Source organism: Macaca mulatta, chromosome 7, assembly GCF_049350105.2.
Source record: "Macaca mulatta isolate MMU2019108-1 chromosome 7, T2T-MMU8v2.0, whole genome shotgun sequence".
In the NCBI taxonomy this organism is placed as follows: domain Eukaryota; kingdom Metazoa; phylum Chordata; class Mammalia; order Primates; family Cercopithecidae; genus Macaca; species Macaca mulatta.
Window position 1 is genome coordinate 44,676,107 of NC_133412.1, and position 16,034 is coordinate 44,692,140.

The following is a 16,034-nucleotide window of genomic DNA, read 5'->3' on the forward strand; positions in this document are numbered from 1 at the left end:
ATCCACCCGCCTCGGCCTCACAAAATGCTGGGATTACAGGCCTGAGCCACCGCGCCCAGTCCATTTTCCCTTTTAACCTTTCTCTCCAAAGTTAGAGTTTTTGAAAAATAATTGATTTTTTAAAAATTGACAAATAATTGTCCATATTCATGGGATACACAGTGATGTTTTGATGCATATTAATGTCATCATGGTGATCACATCAGGTTAATTAGCAGCTCCATCATATCAAGCATTTATCATTTCTTTGTGTTGAAAGTGTTCAATATCCTTCTATTTGAAATTATGTAATATATGATTGTTACTGTGTTACTATATAAGCATTCAATATCCTCCTGTTTGAAACTATGTAATATATGATTATCTATAGTAACAATCGTATATTATATAATTGTAAACTATGTAATAATATTGTAATATATGATTGCTAGCTATTTGAAACTGTCTAATATATGACTGTTTAGTATAATCATCCTACAGTGGTATAGGACACCAGAACTAATTTCTCCTCTTTAGCTGTAATTTTGAGGCCTTTAACAGGTCTCTCCCCATCCCTCTATTCCCTCTCCCCTTTTCAGCCTCTGGTATCTTCTTTTCTATTTTTACAAAGTTAAGAGTTTTGGGGCTGATACATGTTTTTACCTAAATACTCATTTTTTGTTCCACCAAATGGATCATCATGTTGTCGTAGAATGAAGGAATCCTTTCTGTCCTATGGGCATTTTATTTTCTTCTCCCTCAAACTGACAATGCAAATTAATTTGATTCCCCAAAGCACTTTGGAAACAGAGAGATTCTTAAGTATTGGCTACATGAACAGGCCCGCTGCCAAGCGAGAGGCCCAGATCACCCGGAGTGAGAAGATGGGTCTAAACACACCTGGCTTTGTGACTCCATTTCAAGCTCCCTGTATTGTTGGAGGTCAGCTTTAGGGGTGAGGGATTTTAATGAAAGCTGAGGTGAGGTCCGCTGTTGCCTTAAGCCCATCAGAACATTGCCAAGGGCTGTGAGTATGCTGAATGGGTCCATGAGTGATCTCTTAAAAAGACATAAACCATCTTCAGGCCTAATTTTCAGTAGAGTGAAATGGCCCCCCCCAGAAGATTCTCTGAAGCCTGGCAACTTTTCCCTTTCTTCCAGTAGTCACAGACCAATTCCGATCTTTGTAGCATCTTTTATTTGGGACTTGAAAGTTCTATGATCCTGCTGACACTCAAGAAAAAGCAATCCCCATCAACTTGGTGCTTGGAGAAAAAAGTTTGTGAAGACCAAAGCTGCTAAATAGAAAAGCCCTGAACACTCCGCTCCTCCTCCTCCTTCAATATTTAACCATCTTTGCATGGGGGAAGGGAGGGGCTCTCACCAGAGCCAAAAGAGAATCTCTGCTGATTTAAACCCAGTGTGCTTTGTAGTCATAGAGAACTGAGTTTGGAGTGTAACATCTAGGTTCAAGCCCAGGCACTGTTCCTTGCTGATCCTGGAAGACTTTGGGCAAGCCACTCAGCATCAAAAATGTTTCATCTGTACAATGGGAGTGATGATACTCAGCCTGCAGGATCCCTTTATCCAATGAGTTAGTGAGTGAGAAGTGCTGGGTAAACGCTTGCTCTGAGGTGTAAATTGCTTCTGTTTGGCCAGGCGCCGCGGCTCACGCCTGTAATCCAAGCACTTTGGGAGGCTGAGGCAGGTGGATCACCTGAGGTCAGGCGTTTGAGAGCAGCCTGACCATAATGGTGAAACCCCATCTCTACTAAAAATACAAAAATTAGCCAGGTGTGGTGGTGCATGCCTGTAATCCCAGCTACGCAGGAGGCTGAGGCAGGAGAATCACCTGAACTGGAGGTTGCAGTGAGCAGAGCTAAAGGAGCGATACTCTGTCTCAGTAGGGGGGAAAAATTGCTTCTGTTTACCCCCATCTTGCTTATCTCAGCGCATTTCCTTAGCCTAGGGGGATCTCAAGGGGAGGGAAGAGAGCAGATTTGCCCCCAGGGGACATTTGGCAATGTTTAGAGGTGTTTTTTTTTCAGTTGTCACAGCTGTAGGTGGGCGGCCTACCGGCATCTAGTGTGAGGAGTCCAGACATGCTGTTAAACATTCTATACATGTTTCTATACAGGACAGCCCCCCAGCCCCCAACAAAGATTATCTAGCCCAAAACATCAGTAGTGCCAGTGTTGAGAAACTCTGGGCCTCGCCAAATCCATAGTCCAAGGTTGAAAAGTTCTTGGTGTCTGCGTGCTTTACAGATAATTATCATCAAGCTGAACTTTCTCCAGTAACCAACCTTCTTTTCCAGAAAGTACACATTCTGTGCCCACCCATGGCCCTTGGGAGGTGGGATGGCCCAAGGTCTAGGCGATCTTTGTGTGTTTCCAGTAGAGTCCAGCCCTCCCAAGGATAAGGCAAGTAAGGCAAGGTGTTTCCTGGTTTCCTCCTCCAAGGGTCTGCCCAGGAGCCTCCTGCAACTTCTGTGGCTCCTGCCCAGGCTGCCCCATCTGCCTGGTGCACTTCATGGACCTGAGCCGGCTGCTCTGGAGAACTAGCAGGGGGAAAGAGAGGACTAAATATAATGGGGAGAAGTGAACAGGAGGCCAGCTGCTGGTCTAGAGGATGGCATAGGGGGCTGCAGCCTGGCATTTTATTTGGTTCCCCCCAGACTGGCAGCATTCATGCCTGAAGCACTAGATATTGTCCATTTATAAGTTCAGATGAAAATTGAGTTGTTCTTGGTGGAAATGTTTTAGTGACTGGTATCAAGGGTTGTGAAATTCTGTCTTCAGCTCTTCATGGCCAATCTAAACTGGAACATTCAAAAATATGTTTAGTACGCTTACAGAACTTGTTGAGAACACTCAGGAAACTCAGCTAGAGACAGAGCACATGGTCACTGTGGTAGAACTTTTTTTTTTTTTTTTGAGACGGAGTCTCGCTCTGTCGCCCAGGCTGGAGTGCAGTGGCGCGATCTCGGCTCACTGCAAGCTCCGCCTCCCGGGTTCACGCCATTCTCCTGCCTCAGCCTCCCGAGTAGCTGGGACTACAGGCGCCCACAACCGCGCCCGGCTAATTTTTTGTATTTTTAGTAGAGACGGGGTTTCACCGTGGTCTTGATCTCCTGACCTTGTGATCCGCCCGCCTCGGCCTCCCAAAGTGCTGGGATTACAGGCGTGAGCCACCGCGCCCGGCAACTGTGGTAGAACTTGCAGTGAGACCTCAATTATCTAGAACCTGGCCAACCACATACTTGACCTCACTAGATTTCTTTGTGGCACCAAATGAAAAGAACAGGCTAATGTTGGAAATGGAGTTTAAATAAACAACAGTTTTAAAAATCTTTGAAAGTGCCTGGGGTGTAATATATTCAGTGTACATCCTGAGTTCCTTCTGTTTGTGACTCTTTGATTTCAAGCTTCAGAAAATTACAATTATAGGCTAATTATTTTTACTACTGCTAATCATAATATAGTCAAATTATAGGTCTTTCAACCAGAATCAACAACTGCTCAGTCCCTTTTTAAAAAAACAGAAAACACTTGTGATCTTAAAGACCTTCAGGCAACTTAAGATTCAATACAACAAAGAAAAAATTGTCTTGCTGTTCTTAACTTACCAAAGCAGGAAAGCAGACTCACATGTGTTTTACAAACGTCATTGGCAAGAAGGTTGGCGACACCAGCTTGGTTGCAAGGAAAGAGGCAATTGGGAGGCCTCCTTCTCACGCTGCAGTAATTTGCTGAGTGACCTTGAACAAGGATCTTACTAATGCATCAGAGTCTGTTTCCTTAACCCCAAAATGAAGGGATTGGACCAGGTGCCCTCAAGGTTCCTCAAGGGTCAGCCGTCACAGTTCTCCAAAGTGAGTTTTCAGGCAGACATAGAGTTAGCCAGAGTGTCGCCTCACCAGGACATTTTGTTTTCTGAACATGGGGCCTCTGTGGTTTGTCCCATGGACCCAGCGGACTGGGTCCATAACTCCCTGAAGAACTTCTCCCCAGCACAAAGGATGCTTTGGATTTGACTGTGTGTACCAAAGGGAATGAGTGAACCCCCAAATCAAACATCCTTCTTGGCAGACAGTGTTTTCAGGGCTTTCTTATTTGTTCCTTTATTAAGCAGTTATCCGGGGGTGGTCCACTGCATGGGAGAAAGAAAGGCATGTTCTAATACTTGCGTATTAAAGAGCAGCAGAGGCCGGGCGCGGTGGCTCAAGCCTGTAATCCCAGCACTTTGGGAGGCCGAGACGGGTGGATCACGAGGTCAGGAGATCGAGACCATCCTGGCTAACATGGTGAAACCCCGTCTCTACTAAAAAAAAAAATACAAAAAAACTAGCCGGGCGATGTGGCGGGCGCCTGTAGTCCCAGCTACTCGGGAGGCTGAGGCAGGAGAATGGCGTAAACCCGGGAGGCGAAGCTTGCAGTGAGCTGAGATCCGGCCACTGTACTCCAGCCTGGGCGACAGAGCGAGACTCCGTCTCAAAAAAAAAAAAAAAAAGCAGCAGAAAGAGAGCTCTCAGGGTGAGCTTCCGGTTCAAAGACCAAATGGAACCGAGGCAAGGAGACTTTCCAGCCACCAGCAGAATTTTTTTCTGCCTTCCCAGAAGGTCTGATGGAATGAGCACGTCATCCAAACTTGAAGTCACTCAAGTCTTGCTTTTATTTTGAACCAGAAGAAAAGATAAAGAAAACCCACGTAGAATGCAAAATTTAAGTAGAGTATAAAGATTTTAGGCCGGGTGCGGTGGCTCACGCCTGTAATCCCAGCATTTTGGGAGGCCGAGGCGGGTAGATCACAGGTCAGGAGTTCAAGACCAGCCTGGCCAACATGGTGAAACCCTGTCTCTACAAAAAATACAAAAATTTAGCTGGGCGTGGTGGTGGGCAGCTGTAATCGCAGCTACTCAGGAGGCTGAGGCAGGAGAATCGCTTGAACTGGGGGGGCGGAGGTTGCATTGAGCCAAGATTGTGCCATTGCACTCCAGCTTGGGTGACAAGAGCGAAACTCCATCTCAAAAAAAAAAAAAAAATTTAATTGCAGGTGAGTGAACACAGGAATAGTAGGGTAGCTTGATTGCTGTCAAAGGGAAAGAGATGGGGAGGATGTGAAACTATGAGGGCAGATGGGCGTATCTGCTGTAGCATGTATGTTCTGGGAACATGTGTGTATGTATCAGTGTGAGTTCAGGGCATTCATTGGCAACCCCGAGGTCTAAAACAGCTCCTTTTTTTCCATTAAACATAGCAGATGGGAAATGTCTAGATATAGAATAAATTGAGGTGAAATGTATGCTAGAGGTTTGGTTTTTGGGTTATTAATGTGCTATTTGGGGCTGCTTTAAAAAATGAATACTAAATGAGTATTTGGGGGTAAATTCATATTTTATGCAAATTGACTCCAAAGCCTCTAGGTAGGTTGTCCTTCTGAAATAGTTAAGTCTTATCCTGGTATTGTATTCAAGATCTGGGCATAGGGCTATGCCCCATTTAGAATTAGGGAAAAGAATCTGAGTCACGCAGCCTGGCTTCACATTATATTAAGTCTGGGAAAAGTTAGGAAAGTTGGGTAACTCTCAGGTGCTGTTTCTCAATCCATCTATGGAGATAATGATACTGGCAAGTTTATTGGGAAAACTGGTGGTGGAGTCAGTGCATCAGTCAGCTAGTGTTGCGTAACAAAGCACTCTAAAAACCCAGCAGCTTAAATCCATTGTTTATGCTTACTCATGCTTCTGTGGCTCACCTGGGCTTGGTTCCTTGCTACAGATTTGGCATAGGTCTGCTCCATGTGTTTTCATATCTTGGCCCAGCGTATGGGGCAGTAGCTGCCTGGAGGTGGGCAGGTGGGAGAGGAGGGAAGTCCCATGATGATGGCAGGAGGTACAAGAGGACAGGCAGAGACATACAATGGCAGTCTGTCCCTTCTGCTCACATTCTACTGGCCAATACAAGTCAACAGTCTACCCCAAAGTCAAGGGACAAGAAAATACATGCCACCCATGGTAGGAGGAGTGGCAGAGCCACAGAGCAGAAAGTGTGGCTGCAGAGAGGGGTGACTAATTCACTCTGTCACAGTCATCAAGTGGCCAACACGGTACCTGGTACATAGCAGCAGTCACTTCCACCTCTGTTGTCACGATTACTACTCAATGGGCAAGTTGAAAAAGAAAGTTTGTCTGAAAGTGACTAGAAAGTTCAGTAGTAAGAGCATGTGTGTGTATTAAATAAAATAGGTTTCAACTGAAATATGATAATGTTAACAAATTTACTCTTTGTTCACTTCTTTGGCCCAGTTAACTGGCACAGTGCTTGGGAGATGGTAGGTGTTCAATAACTATGCGGTGATTGATGAATGGTCACTTTTTTTTTTTATTTCCGAGATGGAGTCTCGCTCTGTCACCCAGGCTGGAGTGCAATGGTGCAGTCTTGGCTCACTGCAACCTCCACCTCCCGAGCTCAAGCAATTCCCCTGCCTCAGCCTCCCAAGTAGCAGGGATTACAGGCACACACCACCACGCCCAGCTAATTTTTGTGTTTTTGGTAGAGATGGCATTTCATCATGTTGGCCAGGCTGGTCTTGAACTCCTGACCTCAGGTGATCCACCCACCTTGGCCCCCCAAAGTGCTGGGATTACAGTCATGAGCCACCATGCCCAGCCGAATGGTCACTTTTAATAATGGTGATGCAGCATGGGATAACAGAAAAAGCGCTGTTCATCCTACCTGCCTCTATCTCCCATGTTTCAGCCCTGGTCTGGGTTTGAATCCTGGCTCTGCCGTTTACAAGGTATATGACCTTGGGCAAGCCTCTGGAGTTCTCTGAGCTGGGCGAGGGTCCTGGGGGGTGTTGCCATGTCTGCGTGCTCACATAGCATTCGTGTGCCTGGCACATAGTGCTGAGTAGATCTTGGCATGTTTCTGGAACTTACGTACTCTGCTCCTTACCTTCTCCCAGCCTCTGTGTTGTCCCACAGATGGCTGTGAGTGGCTGATGGGTGGAAGTGCAGACGTGAGTAACCCTTGGCATGAGGTGGGCCCCAGCTCCACCCTCTCTCCTTGGGGTGCACTCTGGCAGGCTTCACCTGCGCCATCAGCTTTGGGCTCTGGCATGGCCGCATCCTTGGCTGTGGCTCTCACCACCATTTTGGGATACTTTACAGGTCCCACTTGAAGCCAATGGGAGGAAACCTAATTTCCTGTAACAGGAAATTGTTCTGCTAGGGAAGAATATATTTAAGGATTAAAACCTTCTGTCAGAGGAACTTGAGGGAGTTGCTAGAGAAAGACCTTTGGGGGTCTGTCATCAGGAAGCCAGTGGGTGTGGGAGAGATCTCAGTCATAAACAGGGAGGAGGCCCAGCGGCAGGTTCCTGGGACTGTACTCCTCATGCCAGCAGCTGGTCTTGGGCTGGGAGGAAGGGCTGGGCCAGGGAGAAGAGTGGGTCATAAATAGACCATTTTCTGCAACCAAGCATATTTATGGTAACATCAGCTCAGAATTAAGACTTATTTATTGGATTTACTTAGTGGGCCCAGTGCCCTCTAAGGCTTGGGAGGGTGTGTTCTGGACACATCAGCTGTATTAAATCCAGCCGCTGAAACTCCACATTCACTCTTATTATTTTGGTAAGCATTGCTATATATTTTGAGTGGGGCAGAGGGAGAAAGAAGAAACAATGCCAGGGCTCTGGGCAGCCCAGACTCCGACCCAAGAGGAGTTGTCGCTGATGCATAAGAAGTAAATGAGATTCCCTCCCTGTCATGAGTTTGGGAATTGCATGGCCCAGAGAAGCAGGGTCCAGATGACTTTTAGAAAATACTGCCAAGCCAGATTGGTGGTCGTGTGCTTGCGAGCTGGAGAGTGAGAGGTGCCTCTCTCCTTGCCATCAGAACCCAACCTGGGAGCCAGGAGTGCTGGCCACTTGGCATGGCCCTGAAACAGACTGCTGTGTGATCCTGTGACATGCGCTTTGCCTCTCCAGGGTATTGGGTGTACAGTGAGGTGGGACCATTGTAAGATGTGCCTTATTACCCACACAGTGTTGTGGTGGGGATGATCTGAGATAAGGAACACAGAAGCCTTGTGAAAATTTAAAGCACCAGACAGACATGAGGACTCACTGTGACCTTCCTGGCTGTGCACCCAGATGGCTGAAGCAGGGAAAGAGATGTGTTGTTGAGGACCTACTGTGTTCCTTCCTTTGCCGGGCACTATCATAGTAAAGAGGCAGTAATGGTTACATGACAATACTGACAAAAGACTTTCTGGAATATCTTTCTGACACTTTCTGGAATATCTTTCTGGGTAGTGTCCATTCAAATCATATTATCTGTTTTTTGAAAAAAATGATTGTTAATATTGAGTGTTCTTACTAATATTTCATTTTTAAATTTTATCCCTCTGGGGAAAAGAATTTTTTTTTTTTTTTTTGAGACGGGTTCTCACTCTGTCACCCAGGCTGGAGCGCCGTGGTGCAGTCACAGCTCACTGCAGCCTCAACCTCCTGGGTTCAAGCGATCCTCCCATCTCAGCCTCCCGAGTAGCTGGGACTGTAGGCGTGGGTCACCACGCCCAGCTAATTTTTCTATTTTTTGTAGAGATGGAGTTTCACCACGTTGGCCAGACTGGTCTCGAACTCCTGGGCTCAAGTGATCCACCTGCCTTGGCCTTTCAAAATGCTGGGATTGCAAGTGTGAGCCACCACGTCCAGCCAGTGTTTCAGATGAAAAATATTAAGACCAAGACACTAACTGATTTTTTTCAAATTTGTACAGTTAGCAAGTACTGAGTCAGTATTTAAACTCAGGCTTATTAAATCCATTGCCTTTTTTTGGAATGGTGGTATAATTTATAAATAATAAGCCATGCATATTTAGAGTGTGCACTATGACAAATGTTGATATATGTATATACCTGTAAAACCACAATAGCAGTAAGAGAATAAACATAACCTTTACCCCCAAAAAAGTTTCCAAGTGCACCTTGGTAATTGCTCCCTCCAATCCCTACTCCCTCCCTGTAACTCCCTCTGTCCCCAGGCAATGACTAATCCCTGCTTTCTGTCACCAGATTAAGATTAATGTGCCTTTTACTTTAGTTTAAATTACCTTAGAATTTTACATGAACATAATCATGCCTGGCTTCTTTCACGCAGCAGCATTAATTTAGATTCATTCATAGTGTTGCGTGTATGAGTAGTTCATCCTTTTTTAGTACTGAGTTGTATTTCTTTGTATGGATATGTTATAGCTCATTTGTCTGTTAATACACGTGGAGTAGTTTTCAATTTGGGGCTATTACATTCACGTACAAGTCTTTGGACATAGGCTTTTATTTCTCTTGGGTAAATACTTTGAAGTGGAATGGTGGATCATATGGTAGGCTTATGGTTTTTTAGCTTTTTAAGAAACTTCCAAATGTTTGAGGGATGAATATCCCAATTACCCAGATTTGATCATTACACATTGTATGCTGGTATCAAAATATCGCAAGTACCCTATAAATAAGCATAGCTACTGCATATCCCCCAAAATAAAATATTTTAGAAAGGAACTTCCAAGCTGTTTTCCAAAGTAGTTGTACCATTTTACATTTGCACCAGCGGTGGAAGGGAGTTCCAGTTGCTCCACATCCTTGCCAACACGTGGCATGATCAGGCTTTTTAATTTTAGCCATTCCAATAAGTATGTAGTCCTATCTCATAGTTTTAATTTGTGCTTCTCTAATGACCAACATTCTCAAGCATCTTTTCATATGCTTGTTGCCTTCATATCTTTCTGGGTAGTGTCTGTTCAAATCATATCTCTTTTTTAAAAGATTGAATTGTTAATATTGAGTTTTCAGAGTTCTAGAAAAAGGTCTATTATCAGATATACACTTTGCAAATATTTTCTCCCAGTTAGGGCTTGCCCTTTTATTCCTTTAACAGTGTCTTTCAAAGACCAGAAACTTAAATTTTGATGCGGTCTGATTTTTTTTTTTTTTTTTTTAAATGAAGTGCTTTTTTGTGTAGTATCTGAGAAATCGTTGTCTGTCCCAAAAAGTCACAAAGATTTTCTCCTGTTTTCTTCTAGAAGTTTCAGAGTTTTAAGTTTCACTTCAGTTTGTTTTTGTATAGGGTGCAATGTGTAGTTTGAAGATTATCTTTTTTACATATCCAATTGTTACATCACCGTTTGTTGAAAAGACTGTCCTTGTTCCACTAGATTGTCTTTGGACCTTTGTTGAAGCCAGTTGTCCATACATATGTAACTATTTCTGGACTCTCTTAGAGTCCATTGATCCGTTTGTCAGTCCTCGTGCCATTATCATACTGCCTTGATTACTGTAGCTCCCTTGCTTTTAGAAATATAATTAATATCAAAGTAATTCATGTATGATTAATATTACTTTTAAGGCAGGAGGGCCACCCACTTCTGTCACCCAGATGGAGCTTACCTCCACAGCCTCATTCTCTCCCACTGCCGGCCTGAGCTTTTCTCCAAGGCCTTCTCTTGCAGAGGAGGCTATGATGTCCAGCTGGCCCTTTTTTGGGACTTTCGTCAAACACTGAAGAGCAAGTGTGGCCACTTCCCTAATCTGTGGGCACTCAGTGGCTTTGCAGGAGAAGGAGAACAGCTGAATAATGACTTCCCACTCTCCCTTTTACTCCTGTTCAACCCCCAGCTCACCGTGCTCGTCCAGAGCTGGGTTTGGGGAGTATCTCCTGTGATGTAGAATAATAATGCTAATTTGTGGGTGTTTATGAAGCACTTTCAAATGGAAACCAAGCTTCACGAGGTCGGGGGGCAGGAGAATACCCCATTTTATAGACGAGACAGCTGAGTGTCCTAGGAAGCTCATGAGCTGCCCAGTGTCTCCCAGCTAGGAGAGTAGAACCCTCCTTGCCCCCAGGTCTTACGACTCCACATCCGCCAGTCCTCCTTTTATACTTCAGGGACGAGTCCCAGGCTGTCCTCTCGATCTGCCTGGTAATTACTGTTTTTCAGCTGTAGGGCTTCCTTGTTCTGGGGCCCCACGGGAGGAAGGTAATTACATCCTTCGAGATGCCCTTAGTCAGCAGCTCTGGGTCAGTTCCTGTGACCAAGCCCAGCTATGACCTTTGTCTGTCCTTTCCCCTTCCCAGGCCAGTGGCTTGGAGAGTGCAATTGGAGCCCTCTGTTTCTCTCTTTGGTTGGTGCTGTTGGTGGCATCTGGCCAGCCCCTCCTTCACAGAGTGCCCATGAATTCTGTGTATTCAGGCAAATGGGTGCCCTCGGTCATAAGAAGGCACAGAGGGAAAGCTTGCAAATGTCTCACTGCCAGCCCTGCCCAGCTATTAGAAAAATTATGGCACTGACTGGCAGGGTCCTGGGGTGGGCCTCCTTGAAGAAAGAGCAGCCCTGCCTCTTAATGGGGTACCTGTGACTCATGAGCATCCATCTCATCGGCTCCCCACTTCTATCCCTGCTACCCACAGTCTGTTGGTCACATGTAGCCAGAGTTCCACAGGGCCTGTCTCTTTCACACATATGCACAGCCCATTTGCACATCTCAGAGGCTACATACTGCTTTTAGAACACAGAAGAACCCTTTATCATGGCCTTCAGGGCCCTGCAGAGTAGCCCTGCCTGCCTCCCCAGCCTCGTCTCTAGCCAGCTCTCTCTCACGATCTCTCTAGTCCCTCTGGCCTTCATTCTGTTCTTCCGGCCTCACTATGTTTTCCACTTTCCACAGGGCCTTTGCGTGTGCCCTTCCCTCTCTTTGTACTGCCCTTCTCCTGCACCCCTTTGCCTGGTTAGTTCTTACTTACCCATTAAGCCTTCAGGTCAACCATCACCTCCTCTGAGATGCCCCTTCCAAACCTTCAGCAAAGTGGGGTGCCATGGTCATACACTCTTGGGGTTCCCTGTTATTTTCCTTCAGGACACTTTCATTGCGTGTAATTGTAGGTTTCTGTGATGATGGTGATGATTATTTGAAACGGAGTCTTGCTCTGTTGCCCAAGCTGGAGTGCAGTGGCACGATCTTGGCTCACTACAACCTCCCCCTCCCGCGTTCAAGTGATTCTCCTGCCTCAGCCTCCTGAGTAGCTGGGATTACAGGCACGGACCACCACGCCTGACTGATTTTTGTACTTTTAGCAGAGACAGGGTTTCACCTTGTTGGCCAGGCTGGTTTTGAACTCCTGATCTCAAGTGATCCACCCGCCTTGGCCTCCCAAAGTGGTTTCGGTGAGTATTTGATTAATGTCAGTCTTGCCTAGGGGAGTGGAAGGTCCATGCAGACAGGGACCACTTTGCCAACCTTTTCTCACGGTGAACTCTCTTTCCTCACCACTGTATCCTTATTGCCACACATAATAGGTGCTCATTAAATATGTGCTAAATAAGGGACTCCATTTTACTGGCACCTCCTCACCTAATGTCAGACACTATCTGAAGTTTTATGTCCCTCCGGAAACCTTCTGCCTCCCAGCCTTGCCCATAGCTGACGATGCTTTTGCCATCCCTGAGCTCTCCAGTCGTCCTTTCCTGTAGGCCACCCGGACTCTCGTCATGCACATCACCTGGGGATTTCACAAAGGGAAAGATTCTGATTTAGTAGGTTGGGGTAGGTGCTGAGAGTGTACATTTTTAACAGACTTCCCTGAACCTCTGCTACTGGTCAGGGACCACCACACTTTGGCCTGGCTTGAGAGGTAAGGGCACCAGGTCATAGCTGCTTGGCATAGAAGACATGGTTCACTCAGGGTCATGGCACTGGCCCATTGTAGGTGGGCACAGTAGTGTGTGCCTGCAGTCCCAGCTACTTGGGAGGCTGAGCTGGGAGGATCACTTGAGCCCGGGAGGTGGAGGTTGCAGTGAGCCGAGATCACGCCACTGCACTCCAGCCTGAGTGACAGAGCAAGACTCTGTATCAAAAGTTAAAAAAAAAAAAAAAAAATCCCTTTAATTTCCCTCTTTCCCTCCTTGCTCACCACAAATAACTAAGAAAGAGAGAAAGGAGGGCCAGGGCATGGTGGTTCATGCCTGAAGTCCCAGCACTTTGGGAGGCCGAGGCGGGCAGATCACGAGGTTTTGAACTGCAGGGCTAGAGTGGGTCTGTTCTTTCATTGAAAAACTATTTGTACACCTACTAGATACTGGCTAACATGGTGAAACCCTGTCTCTGCTAAAAATACAAAAACAAAATTAGCTGGGCATAGTGGCGGGAGCTACTCGGGAGGCTGAGGCAAGAGAATGGCGTGAACCTGGGAGGCGGAGCTTGCAGTGAGCCAAGATTGCGCCCCTGCCCTCCAGCCTGGGCGACAGAGCAAGACTCCGTCTCAAAAGAAAAAAAAAAGAGAGAGAGAGAAAGGAGGAAAGGCAAGTTTTCTTTTCTCTCCCTGACTTTCTAATGTGCAAGGGAAGACCTGGGTGAATGAGGGGAGGCAGCCTGTGTACTGTGTCACTCTTCTTTGGATCACTGTAGTCCCCATATCTGTGCCTAAAGAACTCTCACTGTCCTCCCCAGCCCTGTCCCCTCTCCACACCTCCGGGCTGTGTAGGAAGCCGATGAGTGGCTCCTGGACCTTTTCCAAGCACAGTTGAAGTGCGGGCCCTTCCCGTGGAACACAGCTCCCTGAACAGCAGTACAAAGTTGGGGAACCCACCGGGGACGGGTGGACGAGGCCTGCTCTGCCGGCTGGGGGTCCTCACAGGGGGCCTTTGTTGTCATCTCCTGAGATCCCCCCCAGCACTCACAGGTAGCAGTGCTCTGATCTCCTGGACCTCTGGGTCTGGGAGAAATGAGGGGAGGGAGAGCTTTCCAAGTGTCTGGAAGTAGGAGGCCGGACTCTGCAGAAAGCACGGGCAATCCACATTTCCCTCTCTTTCCGCTCCTCCCCGTCCCGGCAGGTCCCTGGATGGCCGGTTGCAGGTGTCCCATCGGAAGGGGCTCCCTCATGTCATCTACTGCCGCCTGTGGCGATGGCCGGACCTGCACAGCCACCACGAGCTGCGGGCCATGGAGCTGTGTGAGTTCGCCTTCAATATGAAGAAGGACGAGGTCTGCGTGAATCCCTACCACTACCAGAGAGTAGAGACACCAGGTATGCTGCCTGGCCCGCCTGTGGGGACAGCAGGTGCTGGGGTCGTCACCTCTCCCCCGACCCCCCCACCCCCCCCCCGAGGGTCTGTGGTGCACTTGGGGGTGCGGGGACTTTGGTGCTGGTCTGGCATCGACACTGAGCCACCTCTGCTCTGTCTCCCCCGGACAGTTCTACCTCCTGTGTTGGTGCCACGCCACACAGAGATCCCGGCCGAGTTCCCCCCACTGGACGACTACAGCCATTCCATCCCCGAAAACACTAACTTCCCCGCGGGCATCGAGCCCCAGAGCAATATTCCAGGTAGGCACGTGGGCGGCATAGGCTGGCCTGGGAGGCAGGGGCAGCGGTCAGACATCAGTCCTGTGGCCCCAGTCTCTGCCCCCTGGCCGTCCCCCGTTCATCCCCTCTCTCTGCACAGCTCTGGCCTGAGGGCCCCTGACTCAGAACCACATCCCTGTTGGGAGAGGACCCATGACCTCAGCTCCCCCCTTACTAGTGATGCTTTTTTTGGCATAGAGGAGCAGCGTGACCCTTCCGCCCGGCCTTGGTGCAGTCATTTATTTTGGAAGCGGAAATAGCAACACTGTTTCTCTCACCGCCCATGAGGCCGGGACTGGCGTTCAGTCCCCAGTGGACCGGGGGTCTGCAGAGGCGGGGAGTGAGCTGAGGGCCAGGCAGCAAGTGCGGAGAGCTGGTTCTGTAAATTCGCCTGGGCATCGGGCCTCGGTGAGGGGCCCCAACCTGGGTGGGAATTGAAGTAACTTTGAGTTTTCACTCTGCAGGGAGAAATGGGCTTTGCTGTCAAAGACTGCAAATGTTTTTAGAAGCCCCTCATTTACATGCAAATAATGTGTGAATCACCAGCACTTTCCGACTCCAGGAAAGCTGTGCTTGGCAGCACTTGGGCTAGTCACTTTTGCTTGCTGGGGCAGTAATCCTGCTGCGTTCCTCTTAGAGCATGCTAATTTGGACGTGACGTTCATCCTGGGTTAGTTTACTGAGCTGAGGTTGGCTACAGACCTGTGTGCTTGGGTCAGAGTGTTAAGGAGAGACCCACTGTCCAACCTTCTCAGATCCTTTGCGGGTAGCCCTGGCGTCCCAGGGGTAAGTCAACTACTCTGTGTTCAAATGGCAAACTTTGGAGGGCTTCAGTCAGGGTCTGGGGGAGGTTTCAGAGAAGTAGATCGCACTGTGTTTGCGACCATTGAATTTGTAACCTAACTGCTGAGTGAGGACACATCCCCTAGAGACGGTAGAGGGTGGGTCTGAGCCTGCAGGTCTTCAGAGGACAAAGAGGGGTGAGGCAGAGGCAAGTCCAGACGCCTCCCTGGAGGGGGTGGGGCTTAACCCTCACCTTGAAAGACCAGGAGAAGTTAGCCTGGTGGAGGCTCTAGGAGTATACACTTCAGACGTGGGAGTTGGTCCGGTTGTGCGTGAGCAAAGGCAGTTATGATCCAAGTGGGAGTCAGAGGTGGACAGGGGCGAGGACAACAGAACCAAGAGCTGGAACCTCTACTCCGAGACCTGGAACTCCTGCAGCCAGGGACACTAGCATCATGGTGTGCATGTGTGATGTGTTTGCAAAAGGTGTCTCAGAGCCCAGCTGTGAAGGCCTTTTAACGGACCTCCTTCCTTCTCATTCCCAGAGACCCCACCCCCTGGCTACCTGAGTGAAGATGGAGAAACCAGTGACCACCAGATGAACCACAGCATGGACGCAGGTCAGTCATGCAGGCATATGCTCTTATTCTTAACTGATTAGCAGCCGGTGGGTTCAGCCCTTCCATCCCTTCCTGTTCGCCCCCTTCCTCCCTCTCTCCTCTCTCTCTCCAGTATTTGTAGAGCAACCATGATGTGCAAGGGGCAGGGCATAGGAGAGGGTCCGAGCTGCCCACGGATGATGGGGGAGATTGACAGGACAGCCAGCAGTCACTGGGCCATCTCGTGTGTGCCCTCATGGAAGATGACGC

The 16,034-nt window shown here is 48.0% G+C and overlaps 1 protein-coding gene across 24 annotated transcripts in view; it reads left to right on the plus strand.

Moving 5' to 3' along the window:
• The window catches only part of SMAD3 (SMAD family member 3), a 131,221-nt gene that overhangs the window by 86,951 nt on the left and 28,236 nt on the right, over positions 1-16,034 (plus strand). For 17 of the 24 annotated variants that reach the window (XM_077938334.1, XM_077938348.1, XM_077938341.1 and 14 more), the window contains 3 exon segments: positions 13,871-14,064; positions 14,233-14,364; positions 15,711-15,785. In XM_077938334.1, coding sequence (XP_077794460.1) covers positions 13,980-14,064; positions 14,233-14,364; positions 15,711-15,785 — 292 coding nt within the window. In that variant the 5' untranslated portion in view covers positions 13,871-13,979. 24 annotated transcript variants of the gene reach the window in all.